Genomic DNA, 22,991 nt, shown 5'->3' with positions numbered 1-22,991 from the left:
GTTCTGTTGTAACCATTTTCTTTATATAATGAATACACTCACATCCAGCGAAGGTAACATGGTTTGGCAATCTTCTTTTTGTCCTCTTTCTATCTCCCAGAAAAATTACCAAAACACAAACCTGATAAAATGTTATTTTTTTCCTTTGTTTTAATCTCAAAATGATGTTCTAGGCACAACAGTATAGAAAAGTAAAATAAAATTCATTCCGGTTAATCTGTCCAAAACTCTTAATCAGATTAGCGAAAAAACGGTTTCACCAGTTTATTGGTTTAACCCGCGAACGCATGTCAAAGTTGTAATACCATGATTCTACAAGGAAACTCCATCCTTGTCTTGTAATTGGGGAAAAAAAATGGAAAGAAGGAAAACTCAAAAGATTACGCTATTATGCCGGCACACATATATTGGTCCTCTTTAGAAATAATAATAATAAAAAAAAAAATAAGAAGACAAAAGAGTCCAAAATAGAATCACATCATGTCAATTAGAGAATTAATATAATATAATGTAATCATAGCAAACTACACCAACGTTAATAGCATTGAACGAAGTCATAAAAAATACCGCTCAGACAAAAGCATCGAAAACTATGGAATTATATTGAAGCCTATCCTCTACCTTTTTTTCTCGGCCAACAGTCTATTCTCTGTTTCTTATTTATACCCACAGAAATGGATACCTATGTGCGTAGAGTAGAAGCCAATTCACGCTACGCTATTTCCACTGAAGCCATGTCTGGTGGTAATTTACCCCCAGAAATTATGGTGGAAATTCTTCAGAGACTACCCCCAAAGTCTCTCGTCAAATTCACCACTGTTTGCAAATCCTGGAATTCCCTCATCACGGATCACGCCTTCATATCTGATCACCTCGATCGTACCATGCAACCCCATAATGGTAACAGTTTCCTCCTCCTCCAACTTCGTCGCCCAACTAGCAGGCAGCCTAACGTGCACGCTGATGATTATCAGGAATTCTACTCGCTTTTCTCAGATAATCGACCATGTAATAGCTTTTCTTCTGAGAGATTCTCATTCACCCGTCTATTTCGATTGTATGGTTATTCAACCGTGGTTGGCACTTGCAATGGGCTTGTATGTTTCGCTCAACATTCAATAATTTACTTTACTACTCTCATTATTTGGAACCCTTCTCTTCGGAAATACGTGAAGCTCCGTAAACAAATCATGGCCCGTAGCAACCATAATATCGAACGCGTGAAATATCGGCTACTTTACGCGTTTGGTTTTGATTCTAAGAACAAGGATTACAAAGTAGTCAGACTTGTGACTCTCAACAATGAACAAGACAGTCCTCAAGTTGAGGTGTACTCTCTTGCTTCTTGTTCTTGGAGAAGCATCACTGTTAGAGTTCCTTTGTTTTTCCTTCCTGCACACCTACAGAAGATACCCCACCAAATGTTTGTGAATGGTTCAGTTCATTGGGTTGTCAGTCGTAGGTATGGTAGTGAAGTTCAGAATTTTGTTTTATCATTCAATGTGGTTGAAGAGACTTTTGGTGAATTAATGTTACCGAGACAATTGAATGAATCTGCTTCTATGCTATCTATTTTGGAAGGAGGGCATTTGCTTGCTGTGCTTCATACTTATTCAAAGAAGAGCATAGATTTTTTTAGCATTTGGGTCATGAAAGAATATGGTGTTGTGGAGTCATGGACTGAGGTGTTGCGTTGTGATTTAAAACGATATGGAGGAATAATGACTGTATTAGCTCTTACTAGCAGAGGAAAAGTGGTGCTGAGACTTTGTAGTGGAGCTATAGTTTTACTTGATCCAATGGAAGATTCGGTTAAGTCTTTGGGAGATCAGGAATATTTTCATGCTTTTGCAGGACCTTATGTGGAGAGTCTGTTTTTCATAAACAAGAAAACTGATGTTTTGTCATACTAGCTAACAACTGTCGAAAGACATGTAGTAGAGGCATTTTTTCAATGGAAGTGTTTGATTGGAATGTATTTCTTGCTCTATAGAAATCTTGGTGATTTTCTGATGTACTCAATGGTCAGTATTTTGTGATATGTTCTATGTTTGGTTCATTTATGGTGTTATACAAGTGCAATTTTTTGTCTTTTCTGTAAACTGCTCTATGTATTCACTTCGAAGGCAGGTTTTATTGCTTTTTTTTTTTTTTTGGTTAAGGTATTTCCTAATTCTTCGAATGTATGACCTGGTTTAATTAATTATGAGAATTGTAACATACCAGAACTCGAAGTTTACACTTAACATTATCACCTTCTATTACCGTGACAAGCTATCGAGTTTTTTCAGATTAGATGCTACGGAGGAGACCAGACCTTATCCAGACGTCACATGATTATATTACATATAGTGCAATGAGACAGAGAGGGAGGGAGAGAAAAAAAGAGAGAAGAGGGTAAAACTTTAAACAAAGAAAATAAATTAAGTAAAAATTTTCCAAAAATTACCACTCGAGGTTGGTTTAGATTGTAAGGATAAATAGAATAGGCAAAAAAATTGAGAGTAAAGAGATGTTTTTTTTGGTGCAGGGCATAATATAAGTTTGTTGTATCAGCTAAATGATTTTAGGTTTTGATTTTAAGCCTTCTCTGAGTATCACTCTTTGCAAGTTTTGCCATTTCCAGCCGGCATTGAACATCAAATTTGACTTCTATTTATGCATTTGAAGTGCTCGTCAAGGTGGAGAATCCAGATATCCAAGCTGAAGCAATGTCTGAATTTTACTCCAGGGATTGTAGTGGAAATCCTTCAGACTATCCCTCATGTTTCTTGTGAAGTTCACCTCTGTTTGCCAAGCTTGGAATTCCCCCATCAATGATCCAACCTTCATATATGATCATCTCAACCGAACAATTCAAGCCACTGAAGACGGTTCTCTCTTCCTGCAATGGCCATATGTGTTTTGCTGACCATTCAAAAGTTGATTCCACTTGCAATTCAAGTTCAGAAATTTATCGTGTCTTTTCATGTGGTTGGAGAAAGGTTTTGGTGAATTGATGATTTGAAAGAATCTCCTTATTCTGTGCCATTTATCTTGGACGGAGGGCATTGGCTTGCTGTGCTTCATCAATATTCAGAAGAGTAAGAAGGTGGTTTTAGTATTTGGCTGATAAAAGATTATATATGGTGTTGTGGAGTCATGGACTGGGATATTTCGTTGCGATTCACAACTCTATGGGTCATTTGGACTGTATTAGCTCTCACTAGTAGCGGAAAAGTGGCGCTAAAACTTAAAAGTGGAGTTATCGTTTCACTAAATCCCTTGAAAGAATTGGCAATGCCTTTGGGAGATCAGAAATATTTTTATCCTTACGCCGGACCTTATGTCGAGAGAGTTTTTTTTCATAAACAAAGAACATGATGTTTTGTCTTCCTAGATACATACTAGAGGCTAAGCTGTCATATTGATTTGTTAATTTTTCTGGCTGAGTTCTGCCTATAGAAGAGTCAGATTATGACCAAATGTTTGGATTATACTTCTTGTTCTCTAGACTTCATTTTATGTCCTCAGGCTACATTGTTGGCACCTTATAGCAGTTATGGTGATTTTCCGCTGTATTTATTTTCGGTGTTATTGGAGATCCAGCAGTGACTGCAAAATGTTAAGTTAGTGCTTTGTTTTCTGCAACAGAGTATATTCTTACCGATCTCCTTTATATATCCTAAACATCTGTGATGACTTGTGGTATTCATGATAATGCTAAGTTCTTGTGCAAATTTAGTTACTACAGTGACTGGTTTAACTCATTGTAAGGAGAAAATGTGATATAACCAGATTTTAAGGTTAATAATAGCTGTGAAACTTGGTTCACTTAGTCATCACATATTGCGGAAATTTGACGTTTATTTTCTCTGTGAAATCAAATCCAAGCAATAGGGTAAAGTTATGCAGTAATTTCTCCGAGGACAAGATATAAAATAAGTATTTTATTCAAAATCTAAATTTAACTTCAAATATAATGTATTTTTTAAAAATATTTTTATAAGTGGTTAGATATATTTCTGACCACATGAAGTTTGAAGTATGGTCTCACTGTTTATTGATTATGTTATAAGTTTTTTGTTAAAAAAATATAATTTTAAATTCCTACACTTTATTTAAATTTTATTATAAATTTTTGTACTTTTTTCAGTATTTTAAATCTTTACATTTTTTTTTGACATAGAGATATAAAATATAAAAAAATATAAAAATTTATAATAAAATTTAAGTAAAATGTAAATATCTAAAGTTATATTTTTTTATTTTGTTTTATATAAATGAATTATATTTGCCTTTAAAAATTTAAGAGCAAGATAAAAATTCCGTGTTTTAATAAGAAAATTATAAAAACATTCGTTTTACGGGTATAATGGGAAAAATACCACCGATCCGACCAGTTGCATTGGCGTTTTCGACTTTCGTCAGTCTCAGTTGCCATATGCGAAGTACGATCTAACATCTCCTGGGGCCGAAAGAAAGATTGAAACTTGAAGAAGATGGACGTCGATGAAACTTCTAAACCCAAAGGTATGGTATCAGAAATCGAATCATATTTTTATCATATACGTTTCGTTATTTGTGATTAATCAAGAAACTAAACCTTCTCATCAATGAAGAATGAATTGGTGTGTATTGAGCTTGCAATTTGTCTGGCAGAGGAAAAGCTCTTATTGGTCATGTTAGTGGGGGCACCAGGGAGCGGCAAGTCCACTTTCTGCGAAGAAGTTATGCGTTCTTCTACTCGTCCTTGGGTTCGCGTCTGCCAGGTTGGGTTGCTTCTCCCCACTTATATTTTCATAAAATATCTCGTCGAGCTTTAATTTCAGCATTCAAGATTTTAATTTCTTTCATGGTGTTTCCTGCCTTTGAAGTAAACATAATGTATTTTGCTGAGTTTTACCGTTTTGTCTTTGTAACTGTCTTGAGCATCAATTCTGGGTGGCATTTCTATTTTAGCTTGGGTTCATAGTTTGAATGACGAGATCGTTATCCCATTTATGTTTTCTTTTTTATCCTGATATACCGTGCGCGGTTTCAAATTTGAAGTAGCCCAGTCAATTTTTATATATCTTTAAGTGCCTATTCTTGTTGGCTTGAGGGGTTAAGCTATCTGGAAATTTATGGATTCATTTGTTTAAGCAAGGAATTTCAATCTCGTCTGGTGAATAGTAATGTTGTAAAGTTACCCGTATTTTTTTTTTTGTTTGGTGTTAATTGAAGCTTTTTGAAGCATTTGTAATCATATCCACTTATTTTAACTTATTTTGCTAGTGGTATTGATCATTCATGTCTAAATTAATTGAAGTGGGTAATTAACTTGATCTTGAGAAAAAAAATGAAAGTTTTTTGTCTTTGGATAATTCTTGATCCATGGGTAAGGAGCTTCTGCTCAACTTCCCTCCAACCCCAAAGAGGAAAATAAAAACCGTCCTCCCTTTCCCAGAGGTGACACAACAATAATAGCTTTTAAACATTCCATAACAATGTTTATCATGTCCTGTCTTTCCTTTTGATTTAGGATATCATTGGAAATGGAAAAGCAGGAAACAAAGCTCAGTGTCTAAGCAGTGCAGCTGGAGCATTGAAGGATGGAAAGAATGTATTTATTGACAGATGCAACCTTGATAGAGAACAGCGTTCAGGATTCGCAGAGCTTTGTGGACCCCAAATAGATGCTCATGCCATTGTGCTTGATCTTCCAGCAAAGCTTTGTATTTCCCGATGTGTCAAACGAACTGGGCATGAAGGCAATTTGCAGGGTGGAAAAGCTGCTGCAGTAGTGAATAGGATGCTTCAAAAGAAAGAGCTGCCTACGTTAAGTGAAGGGTTTAACCGGATAACATTTTGTCAGACTGAGATTGATGTCAAAGCAGCTATCAACACGTATAGTGCACTTGGGCCACTGGATAACCTTCCACATGGATGTTTTGGCCAGAAAAGTAAAGATGCCAAAGTTCAAGTGGATATAATGAAGTTTTTCAAAAAGGCGGAGGTCCCAGTTGTTGCTGAGTCTAGAGAGAGTTGTGGTGGAAATTTTACTTCTAAAAGTAATGGGATGATAGATCCCTACCATAAAGATGTGGAAAATTTCCCATCAAATTCAGATAAAGCCAACTTAGGGTCAATGAATGTAGAAAATATCTCAGTTGGTTCCATTGTTTCTCAAGTTGATCCTACTTTCATGGGTGACGCTCCCACTTTGGCATTTCCATCTATTTCAACATCTGATTTCCAATTTGACCATGAAAAGGCAGCTGATATTATTGTGGAGAAAGTTTTGGAGTTCTCAAATAAGCTTGTGAATGCTAGATTTGCTCTAGTTGACTTAACTCATGGTTCAAAGATTCTGTCTTTAGTTAAAGCTAAAGCTTCTAAAAAGAACTTAGATCCCAGAAAGTTTTTTACACATGTTGGGGACATTACTTGCCTTAAGTCCGCAGGGGGCTTGCACTGTGCTGTGATAGCTAATGCTGCCAACTGGTAATTTTCTTTTAGTTTCAGTGTACATAACAATCTAATTGCAGCTAACACGTAAATCTATACAGCTGTACAAGAAAAGTCATAAACATTTGAGAATATACCATAATCCTTCACAGGTCACATGTGTATGTCAATTTATGTTCAATTATTGTCTTTCTATGTTGGTTGCTAAATTGTCTTGTGTTTGGTTATTCATTCCTAATTATCTCATTTCACACCATGTTCCTGGTTTATTCCAATCTGATTAGCAAAGACTTTTCCATCACCCACGTTTGCTTTTAAAACTTTCAATAAACTGATAGGATGTATTGACAAGTCAGCTAAACCTGTTAATTTTAATTGCAGGCGATTGAAACCTGGAGGTGGAGGAGTTAATGCTGCAGTTTTCAAGGCTGCAGGTCCTGTCTTGGAGACTGCAACCAAAGAACGAGCACAATTGCTTTTGCCCGGGAATGCTGTTGCTGTCCCTCTACCTTCATCTTCTCCTCTGTTTGCTAGAGAGGGAGTAACCCATGTAATACATGTTCTTGGACCGAATATGAATTCACAAAGGCCAGATTGTCTCAACAATGATTACAATAAAGGCTGCAAGATTCTCAGAGAGGCTTACACTTCACTATTTGAAGCTTTTGCATCAATTGTGAAGGCTGGCACAGAGCAAAAGAGCAAGAGAGATGCTGATCATGGATCTGAAAAAAGCAAGAAATACAAGGGAAGTCAGGATGACGTTGAAGTGAACTTTACTGGTAACAAGGTCGTAAATATAGATTCAAGTAATAAAAAAATTGATGCCAGCCTGAATAAGACATGGGGATCATGGGCTCAAGCTCTTCATCTAATAGCTATGAATCCTGAAAAGCATAAGAACGAATTGCTTGAAATATCTGAAGATGTAGTTGTGCTTAATGATCTGTATCCTAAGGTTGATCTTATCCCTCATCCCTCCTAAAAAAAAAATCATGTCATTCTTGACTTTGCAATGGTAACAATCAGAATTTCCTTATGTTTTGCAGGCACAGAAGCATGTTCTGGTGTTGGCACGAACTAGAGGCCTCGATTGCCTGGCTGATGTTCAAAATGATCACCTTCACTTACTAAAGAAGATGCATGCTGTGGGTTTAAAGTGGGCCGAGAAGTTCTTACAAGAGAATGCTTCATTGGTTTTTCGTCTTGGATATCACTCGGTAAGCAGTACATTTGTTTATGAGCTGTTGCCTTCCCTTGCTCTAAAGAAAAGAAAATGAAAGTCTAATGGGTATTCAAGTGTGATTGGGAGCTCTCCCCCAAAAAGCTAGCCATTGAGGTGGGAAAACCAACTTACTTAAATACCTTATTGAGCATCTCATATTACTTGGCTTGGGACTTGGGTATCCCCTATCACCAGTCTCCATCAATATCCTATTTAGATTTAGTTTTAAGATTAAAGTGGTATCTTTTCAAAGCATGGAAGTGTGGGTGTATGGTATGCATTATGCAAAGCCACGTACCTTTCTTACCTGGACTCAAATTAAAACATGGTTGATGTGGTTTAGCATATTGTTAAAATGGTAATTTATAAAACAATCTAAGTAATTATATTTTATCGTTGAGAAGGAAATGCAATTATTATTATTATTATTATTATTTAGTTAATTATAATTTAGTGTTGATGCCTTTAGATATGTCATAGGATTCAATTGGTGTATTTGATTTATTGTTGGTTCTTTGCAAATTTGTCTCTGGTATCTTATTTTCCAACAAGATGTGATTCCTTTTATCGCAAAGAAAAGGGGAGAGAAGTTGTTTTATACAAGCGCATCTTTCATGCATTTGGTTATAATGCTCTGTTCAAGACTCTATGTGCATGGTGGTTGAACCTTTCAGTGGCCATTGGAACTCTATTTTGTTAGTGGAGCATATTCATGTGTGCTGAACCTTCAGGTCAATTCTTGTGCAGGCTCCGTCAATGCGACAACTACATTTACATGTTATAAGTCAGGACTTTGACTCAAAACATTTGAAGAACAAGAAGCACTGGAACTCGTTCAACACCGATTTCTTTCGTGACTCGGTAGATGTAGTTGATGAGATCTCTAATAACGGGAAAGCAACCTTGAAAGATGATGACAAGTTGCTGTCCATGGAGTTGAGGTGCCATAGATGTAGAAGTGCACACCCTAACATTCCCAGGTTAAAATCCCATATTAGCAGTTGCCAAGCTTCCTTTCCTGCTTGCTTGCTTCAAAATGGTCGTTTGGTTCGTGCGCGAGGTGAAGTTAACATCAGTTCATAATATTTTCCTAGTTTTTGTACATACATGCTGACAAGATACTGGTTCCTTTTTTTTTTTTTGGGCCTTTTTTGTCTTGGGTTATGACTCAGAAGAGAAGGAAGATTGACTATATGAATCTCTGCAAATTTCTGTCATCCCAAAAGTTAACATCAATCCTTTATACTTACGTGTACATACATATATGCATGCATGTTAAAGGAGGTAGTATGTTAAAAGAGGGATCTTCTACTGAAGATACTTCTAAAATAAAAGTAGTTTAAAAAGCTTCACCTTGACAATTCCAGGAGCCCGTCAAATGGAAAATATATTCCTGGGGAACAATGTGCCGTGGCAAAGGGGAACAACTTCTCACGTATACATAAAATCTTCCGTTCAATTTATTTGTTGAACCTTGGAAAAAATGGAGACATGGAAGCTCCTTTATGACTTTATTATGATATTGGCAAAGCCTTGTATAAACTTGTGCATTTCCCTTCAGTCACAATGAGTATGCACTATCTGGCATTTCCAAGTCAATTCCGCAATTTTTTTCCCCAGCGAGAAAATGACATCCAAGCGATGCGAATTTTCATCATTGGAAGTAAAAGATGAGAATGAATTATATGATATAAATCGAGAGTAGCCAATGGAAGGTTGAAAGAAGGGTCGATGCAACAGGTGCGTTTCAAAGAGTGATTACATTACTGATGATATCATGGGGAGGAATGATGCTGGATAAAGCACAAACCCTACAATATGATATCCTTAAATATGATGATAATTATTATCAGGATAGAGTGATTGTTACTAGCAAACGTCAACAGATGAAGTGGGTTAAAATTCTAACATTTTTGACCCCTCAAGCAACCATCTTGAAGGGCCAATACCAAAAGAACTTGTGAATTTAAAAGCACTCTATATCCTCAACTAGTCAAATAATGATCTTAGGGGCCAGATACCATCATCTATTGGGAATTTGAGAAAGCTCGAGTCCGAAGACTTTCCAAACAACTCATTGACGGGGGAAATACCAACTCAGATGGTAGATTTGTGTTTTCTTTCATCCTTGGACCTCTCATATAATCATCTAGAAGGGAGAATTCCATCTGGTACTCAGATTCAATCTTTTGATGCATATTCTTTGATAGGCAATGACGGGTTATGTGGACCTCCTTTGACCCAAAAATTGAGTCGACTATGAAACACCAGGGATGTCACGATCACCTCACCCTGAGAGCTCAATTGATTGGAATTTCATAAGTGCTGAATTGGGATTTGTTTTTGGGATTGGGATTGTTCTTTTGTCTCTAGCTTTCTGGAAGCCATGGAGAACATGGTACTGGCAACACCTTGATGACCTGCTTCATAGGATATTCCCATGGCTGGATTTTGTGGATGAACACCATGGAGGGAAGAATTACAGAACTCTAAAGTGGATGTCTCACTAATCCGCATTTGTGGCGCATTCTAATCACGTTACAATATTATGCTGCTTCATAGAATGTTTGAGGCAAAGTTCAAACTGATGAGAATAGATGCCACGCACAATGACCTTTTTATTAATCAATGTGGTTTTATTTTCTGCCTTTTATTCTCATGAAAATGTGTGGAAATATAGCATCTTTTAAGTTTTATCTCAGCTATCAGAGTGAGTTTGATTTCCAACATCAAATCCTCAAATGATTGCTAAGACAAATATATATATATATATATATATATATATTTTAAGATGTTGAGTCGGATTGTGCATCTGTTAATTTTCTTGGAAAATTCAGGGCTCTCGCTGCATACGGGACATAGCCATTGTCAAAGACATGCACTGGCTTTTCTTTTAGTCATGTACTGCACTCTTTCCTGTTCGTTGAAGCTTCCTTCTCTCCCTGTCATCGATTTTTGCCAACTCTTGTTGCATGATTGACCATACTGATTACAGGTTCTACTTCAATCATGTCAATGAAATTAAATTAGAAGGATCACTTTTCCACAGCATATTGAGAGTAAATGTAGTCTATTTGAACTTTAAAAAAAAATAACATTCAAAAAACAATAATTTAAAATGGGGCCCTTTGTAGCTGTGTGAAGCAATTATTTATATAAATGAGTTTAAATGTCACTTCTTGCACATAAAGGTTATTTCTAGTTTTATCCGAGATAAAATAAAACTTTCTTTACCAATTGCACTCACTCTATTTACAACATGTTGGGGAAACTACGTACAAGGGAATTGAATGGATAGTGGTTGAAGCCTTCAAGGCAGATTCTCTGGCACATAAGAGGCGTCAATATTAGAATCAGACTCTAGCTGACTTTTTATTGTTCTAGTAATTTCTGATTGATGGTTAGTATTTCTACCAATTAACACATTACCGTTAGCTGGTTCCCCCCCCGGGGAAAAAGCGTATTATAGTCTAAGAAAAGAGGGATGGGGCAATCAAATTAGCAAGTGCAATGTTAAGTGATCAATGTAATAAAAAGTAGCACTAAAGTACCACCACTGGTTTGCTTGCTTTGTAAGACTAACTTCCTTTGATAGTGAGAAGAGAGCCATTGAATTTTCAGCCTATATTAAACAAAGATTTCACAAAGTTAATGTGTATCTTGAGAGAGGAGTGCAAGTGCCCTATACTATTGTTTATTACTTGCCGTCTTTTGGGGCTATAATTGTCAATTTGAACTTCATTTTTGCACAAGACATTGCACTACCAAAAGACCCAAGTCCATAATGCTCTGCTAAAACAATCTCTTTATATAGGCTCATGACATATAACAGAAACTAATGAAATTGAACCTTACAAACAGAACTAGTCTCTTATAATATAATAAATTCAAATTTAAATTTTTATTAAAAAAGTATTTATATTTAGAGCCGACAGTGCCTTGACCAAAAATATCATAGATAATTTTTGTTATTGTTTTTTATTTTTTTGCTATATAGTCAACTGATTGAATCATATTCAAATATTGTTGTGCTTAGTTAAATATAACTTTTTCAAAGAAATTTTCTATATTCACATGAATTTTACAACATCCTCAATTATGATATATTTCCATATTTTGGTTATCAGGAACAAAAATTAGAGATTGATCAAAAAGAATGCACAGTGAAATTCCCATCTGCTCTCTAATTGCATGGTAATTTCGATAATAACTAGTGCACTACCTGTGCGATGCATGGGAGTTAAGGTGTCACGGCAGGATCAATTATTTTTTAGAGTACGTAATCGTGAACAACTCATCTATCCCATTATATGATTGTTTTTTCCTATAGACAATAACTTGAATACATGTGGAAGTAATTTAACAAAGTGGACTCCAACGCTGATTTTTTTTTTTTATTGTTTTTGGAAGGAGACAATTAAACTTTACTCCATTAAGGTTAATTAGAATAACTATTGTCGATGACAATAAATTCCAATAGTCAAATACAAATGATATGCAGAAATTTATACATCTAGGGTTTGGAGTCAATAATTCCGAAATAAAGTACGCCCATTAAAAATATTAATTAATGGTCCTCTGCTCCTCTTTATAAATCACGTTTGTTTTATGTAACAACAACAACGACTGAAAATAAAGCCTATGGACAAGTATTGTTCAAGTGGTTGTCCAAAACTGAGAAAGATAATTGATAATATATTGTTTAATTTTACATAAATATACTTAAACCTACTTTAGAAAATTTGGTTTTGCTAAACTAGTATAGTGCATGTGAACAAACAATTGTTTCAAGGGACATTTTTCTCCGTAGCATAATTTTTTTTTTTTAGTTTTCCCCTCTCTCTAGGGGAAATTAGAGAAAAACAAAGATTATATATATATTACTTTTATTTCCTAATTAATTTTCTCCCATTACAAACAAAGCCTTTAGTCTCTGAATAATTTGTAAACAGTTAAAGATTATTTATAGGTCTTTGTGAAAATTCTCTTTTGATGAGAAGAGAAGTGAACCAAAATAAATACACAGACAAATCCATATCCCCAATATAATTTCTTCTCTGAAAGGAGATAATGGGACAGTGAACACAACATTTGTGACTCTTAAACCCCAGTCTTAAGCAACCAGCTAAGAGTGAAGCGTGAGAAGAAAAAGGGTGACGTGGTCTCTCGTTCATTGAAAAAGTAGTAACGTAATCCATTTAACAAGTTTCCTCTTCAAACACGATAACGTGAGAACGTGAAAAACAAAAGTTGCTCTTCCCATTTTCAATTTCAATCCAAACAAGCTAATCAGGGTGCGTGGTGGGTAAGGATTACTTGACTTTTACACGCACATAAAGTCTATTCATAAAAAAACTAATTCCGTTCCCCTTCATTGCTTGTATTTCACTCGGAGACAAATCTTCCTCCTCTAAAGTCTGGTCTTCTTGAAAATCATGTTTAACATTTTTTCCCCTGCCATGTGGACCAATCATATCCGTTTATTGCAGTACACCAAGGGACATGCAAGAAAGTGACTTGCACTTGCCCTGACCTCTACGCTCACTCACCCATAAACCCATATTAATTATTTGTTTCTTTCTATGTTTCGTTGATGTAGCAGATAGAGCTACGCAGGAGCATGCTCCAAGTCTCAGTTAGTCTTTTCCTTATTTGGCTCCTTTTCAAACTGTAGTTTTGCTTCTAGTATTTTTTTTTTCCAAAAAACAAATAATTAATATCTTGAAAAGTTAATCAGCGCAATGTAACAATTGATGACGTGTAACAAATACCATAGAGCATGCTTTTTAGTTGTATAAAAAATATATTTTTTTCAGCAAATATATATTAACAGTTGGATGAATGAATATATATTTTTATTTTACAAGAGGTTTATATGAGTTTGCAAAATAGAGATGATGTTTGTGTAATTAATACATAACAGAAGGGTGGTCAGTGTATTTTACTTTAATAATAATAATATAAAGAAACAATTTATGTACTAGAAAAGCCGTGGTATTTGCCCCCTAACAAGTTTTATGGAGACACTCCTGACTAATTTAAGTTAATTAACTAACCATTTTTCTTAAAATGATGAGAGTGTATGAATGAGATTAATTATTTTCCTTTTAATCTTATGTATTTATTTATTCTAAATAATTATTTAATATATATTTGAGTCAAACAGTGGAAACTATGAGTTAAAAAAGAACTAAAACAAATAAAAGAACTCGAAACATCAACATTCCACTAAATAATTCCATTAACGACTTAAGGAACCAGAGTATAAAACGCTAAAGACTTGAGACAGCGTCTGTCTTTCTTTAATTTCTTCTCTGGTAGCATGAGTTTGAGTGCCTGGAGAACCTTCAGATCCTCACTTCTACATATTTCAATGAGCAATATTCCGTTTTTTTCGTGGCTTCCACTCATATTCTTCCATTGGTTAATTCTGCGGGTGCACGTCTCTGTGGTACGTGGCCAATGTCTTGATGGTGAAGGAACGTTGCTCCTTCAACTGAGGAATGACCTTAGTTATCAGGATTCTCGGACTCTGACATCCTGGAATCAACATCCTCGTTGCTGCGAGTGGGCAGGTATATCCTGTGACAGCAATGGCCATGTTGTTGGTCTTGACTTGAGTGAGCAGGACATCGCCGGTGAGATTAGCAGTTTATTCAATCTGGAATATTTGCAGGATTTGAATTTGGCATATAACAAATTCGATTCTGCTTTTCCATCTGGATTCCACAAGCTCAAAAGCTTGATATATTTAAATTTGTCTGACGCTGCATTCAGGGGGCAGATTCCAATCGGGATTTCTCACTTGACAAAGTTAGTCACTCTTGATCTCTCTTGTTTTTACTGTGATCCGAGACTAGAAATTCCAAGTCTTCAAAACCTTGTACAAAATCTCACAAGTTTGAAGAAACTGTATCTGGATGGTGTAGATTTATCAGCACAAGGACACAAATGGTCGAATGTTGTGTCGTCACTTTTGGGCCTGCAAGAATTGAGCATGCAGGTGTGTGGGCTCTCAGGTCCTATGGATTCTTTGGCAAAGCTTGTGCATCTCTCGGTGATTAGTCTTGACCGCAATGATTTGTCGTCTTCAGTTCCAGAAGCCTTTGCCAACTTTGAAAACCTAACAACCCTGAGCCTTTCTTCTTGCAGCTTGAGAGGAATGTTTCCAAAGAAGATCTTTCAACTAAGAAAGCTGTCCTTTGTTCACATATCAGATAATGAAGATCTTCATGGTTCATTCCCAGACTTTCCATTGAATGGTTCTCTCTGGCGCTTGACAATGACAGGGACAAATTTTTTTAGATCCATACCAAATTCTATAAGTAATTTGAGGCAGTTGTCTGTGTTACATCTTTCTTCATGCCATTTCAATGGAACACTTCCCATCTCTATGTCTGAGTTCACCCAACTTGTTGAACTAGATTTGTCAGATAATAGATTTACGGGCTCGATTCCGTCACTAAATAAGTGCAAGAAACTTGTTCGTGCAATATTCTCGAGTAACAGCTTCGCTGGTCCATTACCATCCACTCACTTTGAAGGCCTTGTAAATCTAGTTGAAATCGATTTAACAAATAATTCCATCAATGGACGGTTCCCTTCATCCATATTTGTGCTTCCATCTGTGCAAGTCATACGAGTTTCTGATAGAGCTCATGATTTTACTAAGACCTATAAGAGAAAATCAAGGAAGGCAAGAGGTTAAAAGATAACATTATTGTTGGTTCAGATGTTTGCCCTTCGGATCCTGGTTATGAGGGGAAAAAAGAAAGTAATTGATGGCCTAGTGATGTGCTAGAGTCCTAGTGATGGTTAAGGGTTTTCTAGGGGTAAGGGCTGTGCTAGAGTCACTTTTTAGGTCTTTAAATCTTCCTCTTTGCCTAGAGAGAGGGGGAGATTATTTTTGAATATTGAGAGTGGTAAGGAGGGCTCTGGCCTCTCGAATGTCAGGTTGGGGTGGAGGAAGTCATCTTTCTTCATCATTTTATCTTCTGCTAGTGTGTGTATGTAAGTGAGTGACTTATATTTTATGATTGTTGTTTGGTGGAGTATATTCTGTGCTGTTTTTGTTTCAGTACGTTGTAATTTTCAGTTCCTTATTTCGCTGTAATCCAACTTTGCTATTCGGTATTAGTAATTTTCAGTCCCATTTGTGGTGTAGTTTCTGGTTTATGCTTGTTTAAAGCTTATTAGAATAGAGGGTTCCATCATTTGGTATCAGAGCGGTTGATCCGAGGGAGAGAAAGAGGGTGGAAAAAAGGCATGGCAAACTTACTAGAAGAACTCGTAGTTACAGCAGCTATGATGTCAGAATTGTTGAAGAGTGTGGGGAAAAAAACAGAGGAAATGCAGAAGAAATTAGAGAAGTGCACAAAGATTTTAGACAGAATGGAGATGCGTGCTGAAATGGAGAAGAAATCAGAGGTGAACATGGAAAATGAAGATGCTGTAAGTGAGAAAGAAGAGAAGAAACCAGTTGAGCAAGAAACAGAGGGAGTTATAAAAAAGATACCGGAGGTTGAAGAAGGGAGAGAGAAAGAGCCTTTTGAACAACAGTTAAAAGTGTCACCGTTTTTAAGAGAAGGAAAGTTTGAAGCAGATTCTGGTATCAACCCAAAAGAGATGAAACCCAAACCTTCTCAATCCTTGCAAGCTGTCAAATTAGCACCAAGCAGTCCCAAAATCAAAGTCCAGCAGATAAATGTTAATGGGGCAGAAGCGACTAAGGAGAAGAAGCAAAATTATAATGTTGAGAAGACTGCAAAACGCTGGAGAGAATATGAGCAACGAAGAGACAGGTTGAAGGCAGAAGAGGCTGACGGCAAAAAGAAGGGAAAGTGGAGGCTGGATAGGGTTAGGTTAATTACTTATTGTAGAAGCCCAATACTAAATGATGGTAATTCTTTTGGGCCTAAAAGCTTTTTAATTTATGAAAGGAGAATGAACCAGCCGCATACAACATTCAATTCCTCATTTAAGAAGCAACTAATGGACTTGGGCCTTAAAGGGGAGAAGAGAAACCTAATCCTTCGAGAAGCTAGGGTTGCAACGCTGCGTTCTGCATCAGAGAAGGGGTTTTCACTTTATATTATATTTTTGCGCCAGACGCTTGCTGTGGCTCACATTCTAAACGCTCAACAGGCCAAAGAAGAGCAAAAATTCTCCCACAAACATACAAAAACAGTGGGAAGCGACACCATTCCAGATGCTCTTTGTGTTGGCTGGCACCAAAGGCTACTGTTCCTGGCTCCAACTATTACAGAAGTTAACATACTGTATGTGGCAGCTTCACAAATTCACATAACTATCAAGAAGAATGAATATGTTGCTCGTCTGACCCAAAAGGCTGGTGCAAAGTTGGGCATAAGGGATGATACCAATGTCAGGTATGACTACAGTATACAATTTGAGGCTGTCATCCTACTTCAGTTTTCCAGTGGGTTCCAAGCTACACCATTCTTCATAATATTCTTGTCAGCAATTATTGCCAGAATTTTTGTTACCTATTACTGGGATGGTTTGAAAACAACTTTTGGAATTCTTGTCACCTTAACATTCTTCTCCATTAAGAGGTTCATGTGTTGCAACTCGGAGTCTATAGCTATTGGTTCTTTGAGTATATCATTTGAAAAATCAGTCGAATTTTTGCTTGCATCTCTTCTCTTAAAGCAGAAATCCAGTCACCCATTGGACGACGATGTATGTGGGGTTGTACTTTTATCTCCTCAATATCATCTGAGGGCTTCAGTTATCATCCCAGAATTGATCACGTGTGACATCAAAATGTTTGGGGATGTCACTTTGTTGTTTGGAAAATTTTGTCTTAGCTCATTGGATGCTGTGTTTAAATTTTTTAGATCAACGGTCAACACTCACAGATACATTTCTGCACACAGCAACAATTCAGTGGAGATACAGAGCAAAATGCAGCTTCAGACCAGTACCGAGAAAAATGTGAAACTGGAACTGAAGATTTTGGGCATGTTGATAAATGTGCAGGTTCAGGCTGCAGGTGTGGAGGATGGATTTGGGGAAGCAAAACAAACTAAACTCAAGATCAAGGGGGAGTTGTTGATCAGTAATTTTCTTGTCTACAATATAAAACCCACAAGAGATGGGGCTGAGTTCCCCAGCAACACTTCTTCATTCTCAATGAGAGGAGATGAAAATTCCCAAGAGACCACAGTACTAGACTTCACTGAAATAGGGGAAAAAAGTTTTGGTTTTTGTTCTGCTAAGAAAATTAGAACGGCTTATACTAAGCATGACAAGAAGCTCAGACTTTTCTCAGGAGCAAGAGAAGTAAATGAAGAAAATAGAGGTGAAATGTCTACTAACCCAAGTATTCTGTCTCCTGGTTCTGTTGTTGCTGGAAAACAGTTTAAATCTATTTTTTCATCCAATATGCGTTATGATGCTCGGTTCTCTGGCATGAAAGTTGAAGATTATTACAAGGGATTGAAGAAGGATGTCAAGATTATTGAAGCAGTTCAGTTGGAAGATTTTCTGGTATGGGCAAACTTGTTTTCATACCAACAGATGTTCATACCAACTGCTGTTTATGCTTCTCACCTTGAGGACAAGGTGAAACTTCAAGGGGAGGGTAATGATAGAGCTCATGATTTTACTAAGACTTATAAGAGAAAATCAAGGAAGGCAAGAGGTTAAAAGATAACATTATTGTTGGTTCAGATGTTTGCCCTTCGGATCCTGGTTATGAGGGGAAAAAAGAAAGTAATTGATGGCCTAGTGATGTGCTAGAGTCCTAGTGATGGTTAAGGGTTTTCTAGGGGTAAGGGCTGTGCTAGAGTCACTTTTTAGGTCTTTAAATCTTCCTCTTTGCCTAGAGAGAGGGGGAGATTATTTTTGAATATTGAGAGTGGTAAGGAGGGCTCTGGCCTCTCGAATGTCAGGTTGGGGGTGGAGGAAGTCATCTTTCTTCATCATTTTATCTTCTGCTAGTGTGTATATGTAAGTGAGTGACTTATATTTTGTGATTGTTGTTTGGTGGAGTATATTCTGTGCTGTTTCTATTTCAGTACGTTCTAATTTTCAGTTCCTTATTTCACTGTAATCCAACTTTGCTATTCGGTATTAGTAATTTTCAGTCCCATTTGTGGTGTAGTTTCTGGTTTATGCTTGTTTAAAGCTTATTAGAATAGAGGGTTCCATCAGTTTCACACAACCGATTTGATGGCCAGCTGGATGGATTTACTTCCTCCTCAATAATAGACACACTTGACTTGAGAAACAATGATTTTGAAGGACCCATTCCTCAATCTTTGTTTCAACTTGAACGACTCCATGAACTCCTACTGTCATTCAACAGGTTCAGTGGCATAGTAGACCTCAATATGATTAGAAAGCTGGGTAACCTTGCTTTACTTGAACTTTCATACAACAGCTTATCGGTAATTGATTCAAATATTACCTTCCCACCTTTCCCTTATCTAATCAGATGAGCTTTGGCTTCTTGCCAATTGACCTCATTTCCAGAATTTTTGAAAAATCAATCAACATTAGAGGTTCTTGACATATCAAGTAACTATCTCGTTGGCACAATTCCCCGTTGGCTTTCGAATAACATTGATCTTAGCACTTTAAACCTCTCAAATAACCATTTGACTGATTGTGAAGAGCCTGTGCTGAATAACATGTCCATTGCTAGACTTGATCTTCATTCTAATTTTCTCCGAGGATCATTTTCAATTTTTCCAGAGACTCTACACTTCTTAGATGGTTTCAATAACAAGTTCAGCTCTTTTATTCCACCACACGTTGGCAATTTTTCACAACTACTCTATTTTTCGCTTTCAAGCAATAATTTTCATGGGAATGTCCCAAAATCTTTATGCAATGTTCCATACCTTCAAATTCTTGACCTCTCTAGTAATTATTTAACTGGCACAATTCCTAAATGCTTGATTGCAAAGAATGGAACTCTTTCCGTACTAAGTTTAAGGGGGAACAACTAACAGGCATCATTGAGTCATTTCCTGGCTCGTGTGACTTGAGAACTCTAGATTTGAATGGGAATTTCCTACAAGGAAAGCTGCCAAAATGTCTAAGTAATTGTGCCATGCTAGAGATCTTAGACGTTGGGAGCAACAAGATTAACGATGAGTTCCCATGTTGGTTGAAGAGCATACCCACTTTGCATGTTGTTGTTCTGCGGTCCAACAGATTTCATGGCTCCCTTGAATGTCCAGGAACCCAAATAGCTTGGCCTCACCTTCAGATTGTTGACTTAGCACACAACAGTTTTAGCGGCAAAATTCCACCTGCATTCTTGATAGCATTGAAGGTAATGCCAGGTGGAGAAAATGACGGGAAACTGTTGAAGACGGATCCACTTCAATTTGAACTCGATGAGGATTATATTGATCATTATTACCGAGATGAAGTGAACGTCACGAGCAAAAATCTAGAGATGGAGTTGGTAAAGATCCAAAATATCTTTACCTCCATTGATCTCTCAAGCAACAAATTTGAAGGGCCAATACCCGTAGTGCTTGGACAGTTAAGGGCATTATACATACTTAACTTGTCCCGCAACGCTTTGTCAGGCAAAATGCCATCATCTTTCGGAACTCTTAAACTGCTTGAGTCATTGGACCTATCAAACAATTCTTTGTCAGGGGAAATTCCAAAGCAGATGGCAAATCTGTCTTTCCTTGCATTCTTGAACCTCTCATATAATCATCTAACGGGGAGAATCCCAGCAAGTACTCAGATTCAATCATTCGAAGCATCTTCGTTCATAGGTAATGACGGATTATGCGGACCTCCATTGACCCCAAATTGCAGCAACGATGAAAGACCAGGGGTTTCCCAATCACCAATCAAGAAGTCCCACTCTGAGAGTTCAATTGATTGGAATTTCATAAGCGCTGAATTGGGATTTGTTTTTGGGATTGTGATTGTTCTTTTGCCGCTAGCTTTTTGGAAGGCCTGGAGAATATGGTACTGGCAACACGTGGATGACTTGCTTTATAGGATCTTCCCGCTCTGGATTTTGTGTACGAATGCCGTGGAGGGACAAATTACAGAACCCTAAGGTGGATGTCTCATTAATCCTCATTTGTGGCTTACTTTCATCATCTCCTAATATCATGCTACTTTGTAGAATATATAAGGCCAGCAATAACAAGTTATGATACTAATTCTATGCTTGGTAAGTGGAAAGGTATATTTAAAAATATAATAATAATAAGAGTGCACCTATTTTATTTTTAAGATACATTTTTCATTTTTTTCATTAAGAAATATTTTTCTATTTACTAAATATGTAGTAAATGTGGTCTAGTATGTCTTTTCCGTTATTTAATCAATGTTGTTTTATTTAATTTCCGTTCAATTTCAGAATAAGTAGTCTGCTGATGAAATTGCATGCACATGTGTGTGTGGAAATATGTAGCATCATTCATATGGTACATACAATGTGACTTTATCAGTAGAGCTCAGATTCTAAATTGATCCTTATCACAAATGTTTAAAAGATGTTGAATAGTGTTGCGCATCTCTCCTATACCAAAGATGACTTGTTTTGCCCAATCTATCTCCAATCCAAATAAATCTTCTTGGTTAATATGGAGGGCTAGAATAACAGGCAAATCCATAGTTAGAATGACGTGCTAGCTGTTCTGTTAGCTTAAAGCACTTATGCACTCTCATTCCGTTGCCTTGGTTTTGTTCATATGGTAGTCTTTCTTGGCCGCAATGAAATTTCCCTTTTTGCCAAAAAAAAAAATTACATGGTAAACTTAATTCTATGAGTAGGACTAGAAATTCAAAAAAGAATAAATGGGTGAAATTAACAATAAAATTAGAAAGCGCAGGGTTAAATCAAAGTGACAAAATGAGACGGTTAAAGAGCTGTATGAGTCCAACGCTGTAGGCGTGGCAACAAAATAAACTTCGAGGAGGAGGTATTTTGTGCATTTCATTTTTAGCAGTGGCCAAAAATTTTTGCTTAGAAAATCAACTCAAGCTCCCTGAGCAGAATGGATCCCCTTTTTTTTTTTTTTGGCCAGTTGACCGCTGCAACTAATTTTGGATTTTTTTTTCAAATATGCTTTTTAAAAAAGAATGTTTAACTTTGGATGCACGGTTCAGGTCACCAAAAAAAGGATATTTAAGAACCTTTTAGAAATATTAATTATAATTAAGAATCCTAAAATTATTTTTTTAAAAAAAAGGTCCTCGGTTGGATGTTTTTTGGGATTGAATTTGTTAGTACTTTTACATCTTTTTTTTTTTGATAAAATAGTACTTTTACATTTTTAATAGTTATTTTCAGCATTTTCAGCACTCAATTTTTATAATAGTCACTTTAAACGTTTTCAATACCCATCCCTCATGATTTCGACACTAAAAAGAATTAAAAGTAAGTATTTTTTAATATTGAAAATATAAAAGACAAACATTGAAAACATTCAAGATGACCACCAAAAAATTAAGTATTAAAAATGTGAAATATGAAGACTAAAAATATGAAAGATAAGTACAGAAAAAGTTAACTCAAAAATATTTTAATTCTAGTGAAATACTAGGATCCTTTTAAAAAAATTAAAATTTTAAAATTCTTAACTGTAATTAATATTTGTAGAGAATCCTTAAATATTATTCTAAAAGAAACTAGTGGTGCTCGGCCCCATGCGAATACATAACTACTGTTGACTTGGTACCATTTTGTGCTGGCTATGTTGGGCCAGGCTTTGCTAGGCCACTAGTTGGTCCACAAAGAATTTAAAAATATAAAAATAAAAATAATTAATATTTTTCTAGTCATCAATCAATGAACTTTTCACCCTTTTTTTTGGGAAACCTCAATCAATAAAAATGAAGTGTTTGACTTCGGACATAGCCAGTTTGGGGGGAAAAAAGTAGGTGGCTCTGACACCAACTTTTCTCGTGAAGACCAGCATGGCTTTCAGGGTACTTGAATTTCAAATATAGTGTATTGAGTTTTGCCTTCATTGCTTGTATCTCACTTCGTACACTAGTCTTCTTTTTGTTTTCTTCGCTGATTTTTGTTGTGTCAGGTGCCGTATTTCACTGCCCGGACTAGTCAACTTCTTCATATTCCAAACTTTAATCTCAAGCCATGAAAGTAAAGGGTGATCTGTTTAGTTCATGAAGAAATAGGTGTGTAGAAGAATATTGGTGTGACGTTAGCCATATATGTACATGTTAAGTTTGAAGGAGACTATAACGGTTGTTAACACTGCCCATCGAGACCGACATGACTTCTAATACTTTTGAAGTTCACATATGTGGCTTTTTGCAGTCCTTGCTTCCATCTCAGTACATAGACTCTGAATACTTTTGTCGT

The 22,991-nt window shown here is 36.4% G+C and overlaps 5 protein-coding genes across 5 annotated transcripts; all 5 read left to right on the top strand.

The window, feature by feature from the left end:
• Positions 1 to 643: 643 nt before the first annotated feature.
• On the top strand, positions 644 to 3,573 carry LOC129288916 (F-box/kelch-repeat protein At3g23880-like). The gene has a single exon (XM_054925731.1). It carries the CDS (start codon positions 675 to 677, stop codon positions 1,911 to 1,913), a length of 1,239 nt encoding a protein of 412 aa, XP_054781706.1. The 5' UTR covers positions 644 to 674; the 3' UTR covers positions 1,914 to 3,573.
• A 798-nt stretch (positions 3,574 to 4,371) lies between these two features.
• Positions 4,372 to 8,871, top strand: LOC129289633 (transcription factor bHLH140-like). The gene is made up of 6 exons (XM_054926435.1): positions 4,372 to 4,512; positions 4,642 to 4,751; positions 5,504 to 6,465; positions 6,811 to 7,387; positions 7,479 to 7,649; positions 8,402 to 8,871. The coding sequence occupies exons 1-6, from the start codon at positions 4,482 to 4,484 to the stop codon at positions 8,735 to 8,737; spliced, it is 2,187 nt and encodes a 728-aa protein (XP_054782410.1). The 5' UTR covers positions 4,372 to 4,481; the 3' UTR covers positions 8,738 to 8,871.
• A 5,105-nt stretch (positions 8,872 to 13,976) lies between these two features.
• LOC129288247 (receptor-like protein 6) lies at positions 13,977 to 15,362 on the top strand. The gene has a single exon (XM_054924755.1). It carries the CDS (start codon positions 13,977 to 13,979, stop codon positions 15,360 to 15,362), a length of 1,386 nt encoding a protein of 461 aa, XP_054780730.1.
• LOC129287987 (uncharacterized) lies at positions 14,647 to 18,774 on the top strand. The gene is made up of 2 exons (XM_054924288.1): positions 14,647 to 14,711; positions 14,807 to 18,774. The coding sequence occupies exon 2, from the start codon at positions 15,920 to 15,922 to the stop codon at positions 18,323 to 18,325; it is 2,406 nt and encodes an 801-aa protein (XP_054780263.1). The 5' UTR covers positions 14,647 to 14,711; positions 14,807 to 15,919; the 3' UTR covers positions 18,326 to 18,774.
• An 800-nt stretch (positions 18,775 to 19,574) lies between these two features.
• On the top strand, positions 19,575 to 20,714 carry LOC129288246 (receptor-like protein 33). Its single transcript, XM_054924754.1, has one exon. The coding sequence runs from the start codon at positions 19,575 to 19,577 to the stop codon at positions 20,712 to 20,714; it is 1,140 nt and encodes a 379-aa protein (XP_054780729.1).
• The last annotated feature ends 2,277 nt before the right edge of the window (positions 20,715 to 22,991 follow it).

The sequence above is a fragment of the Prosopis cineraria genome, unplaced genomic scaffold, assembly GCF_029017545.1.
Source record: "Prosopis cineraria cultivar Desert tree isolate PC_DT_omini unplaced genomic scaffold, ASM2901754v1 PC12, whole genome shotgun sequence".
Classification (NCBI taxonomy): Eukaryota; Viridiplantae; Streptophyta; class Magnoliopsida; order Fabales; family Fabaceae; genus Prosopis; species Prosopis cineraria.
The sequence above is the reverse complement of the archived record's forward strand: the minus strand, read 5'-3'. Positions and strand labels throughout refer to the sequence as shown.

Excerpts from the sequence above, each read along its gene's own strand:
- LOC129288916 (XM_054925731.1), top strand. The coding sequence starts at position 675 with ATGGATACCTATGTGCGTAGAGTAGAAGCCAATTCACGCTACGCTATT.
- LOC129289633 (XM_054926435.1), top strand. The coding sequence starts at position 4,482 with ATGGACGTCGATGAAACTTCTAAACCCAAAG. Across the intron at positions 4,513-4,641 it reads TGAAACTTCTAAACCCAAAG|AGGAAAAGCTCTTATTGGTC; the intron begins GTATGGTATCAG and ends TTTGTCTGGCAG. Across the intron at positions 6,466-6,810 it reads ATAGCTAATGCTGCCAACTG|GCGATTGAAACCTGGAGGTG; the intron begins GTAATTTTCTTT and ends TTTTAATTGCAG.
- LOC129288247 (XM_054924755.1), top strand. The coding sequence starts at position 13,977 with ATGAGTTTGAGTGCCTGGAGAACCTTCAGATCCTCACTTCTACATATT.
- LOC129287987 (XM_054924288.1), top strand. The coding sequence starts at position 15,920 with ATGGCAAACTTACTAGAAGAACTCGTAGTTACAGCAGCTATGATGTCA.
- LOC129288246 (XM_054924754.1), top strand. The coding sequence starts at position 19,575 with ATGCTTGATTGCAAAGAATGGAACTCTTTCCGTACTAAGTTTAAGGGG.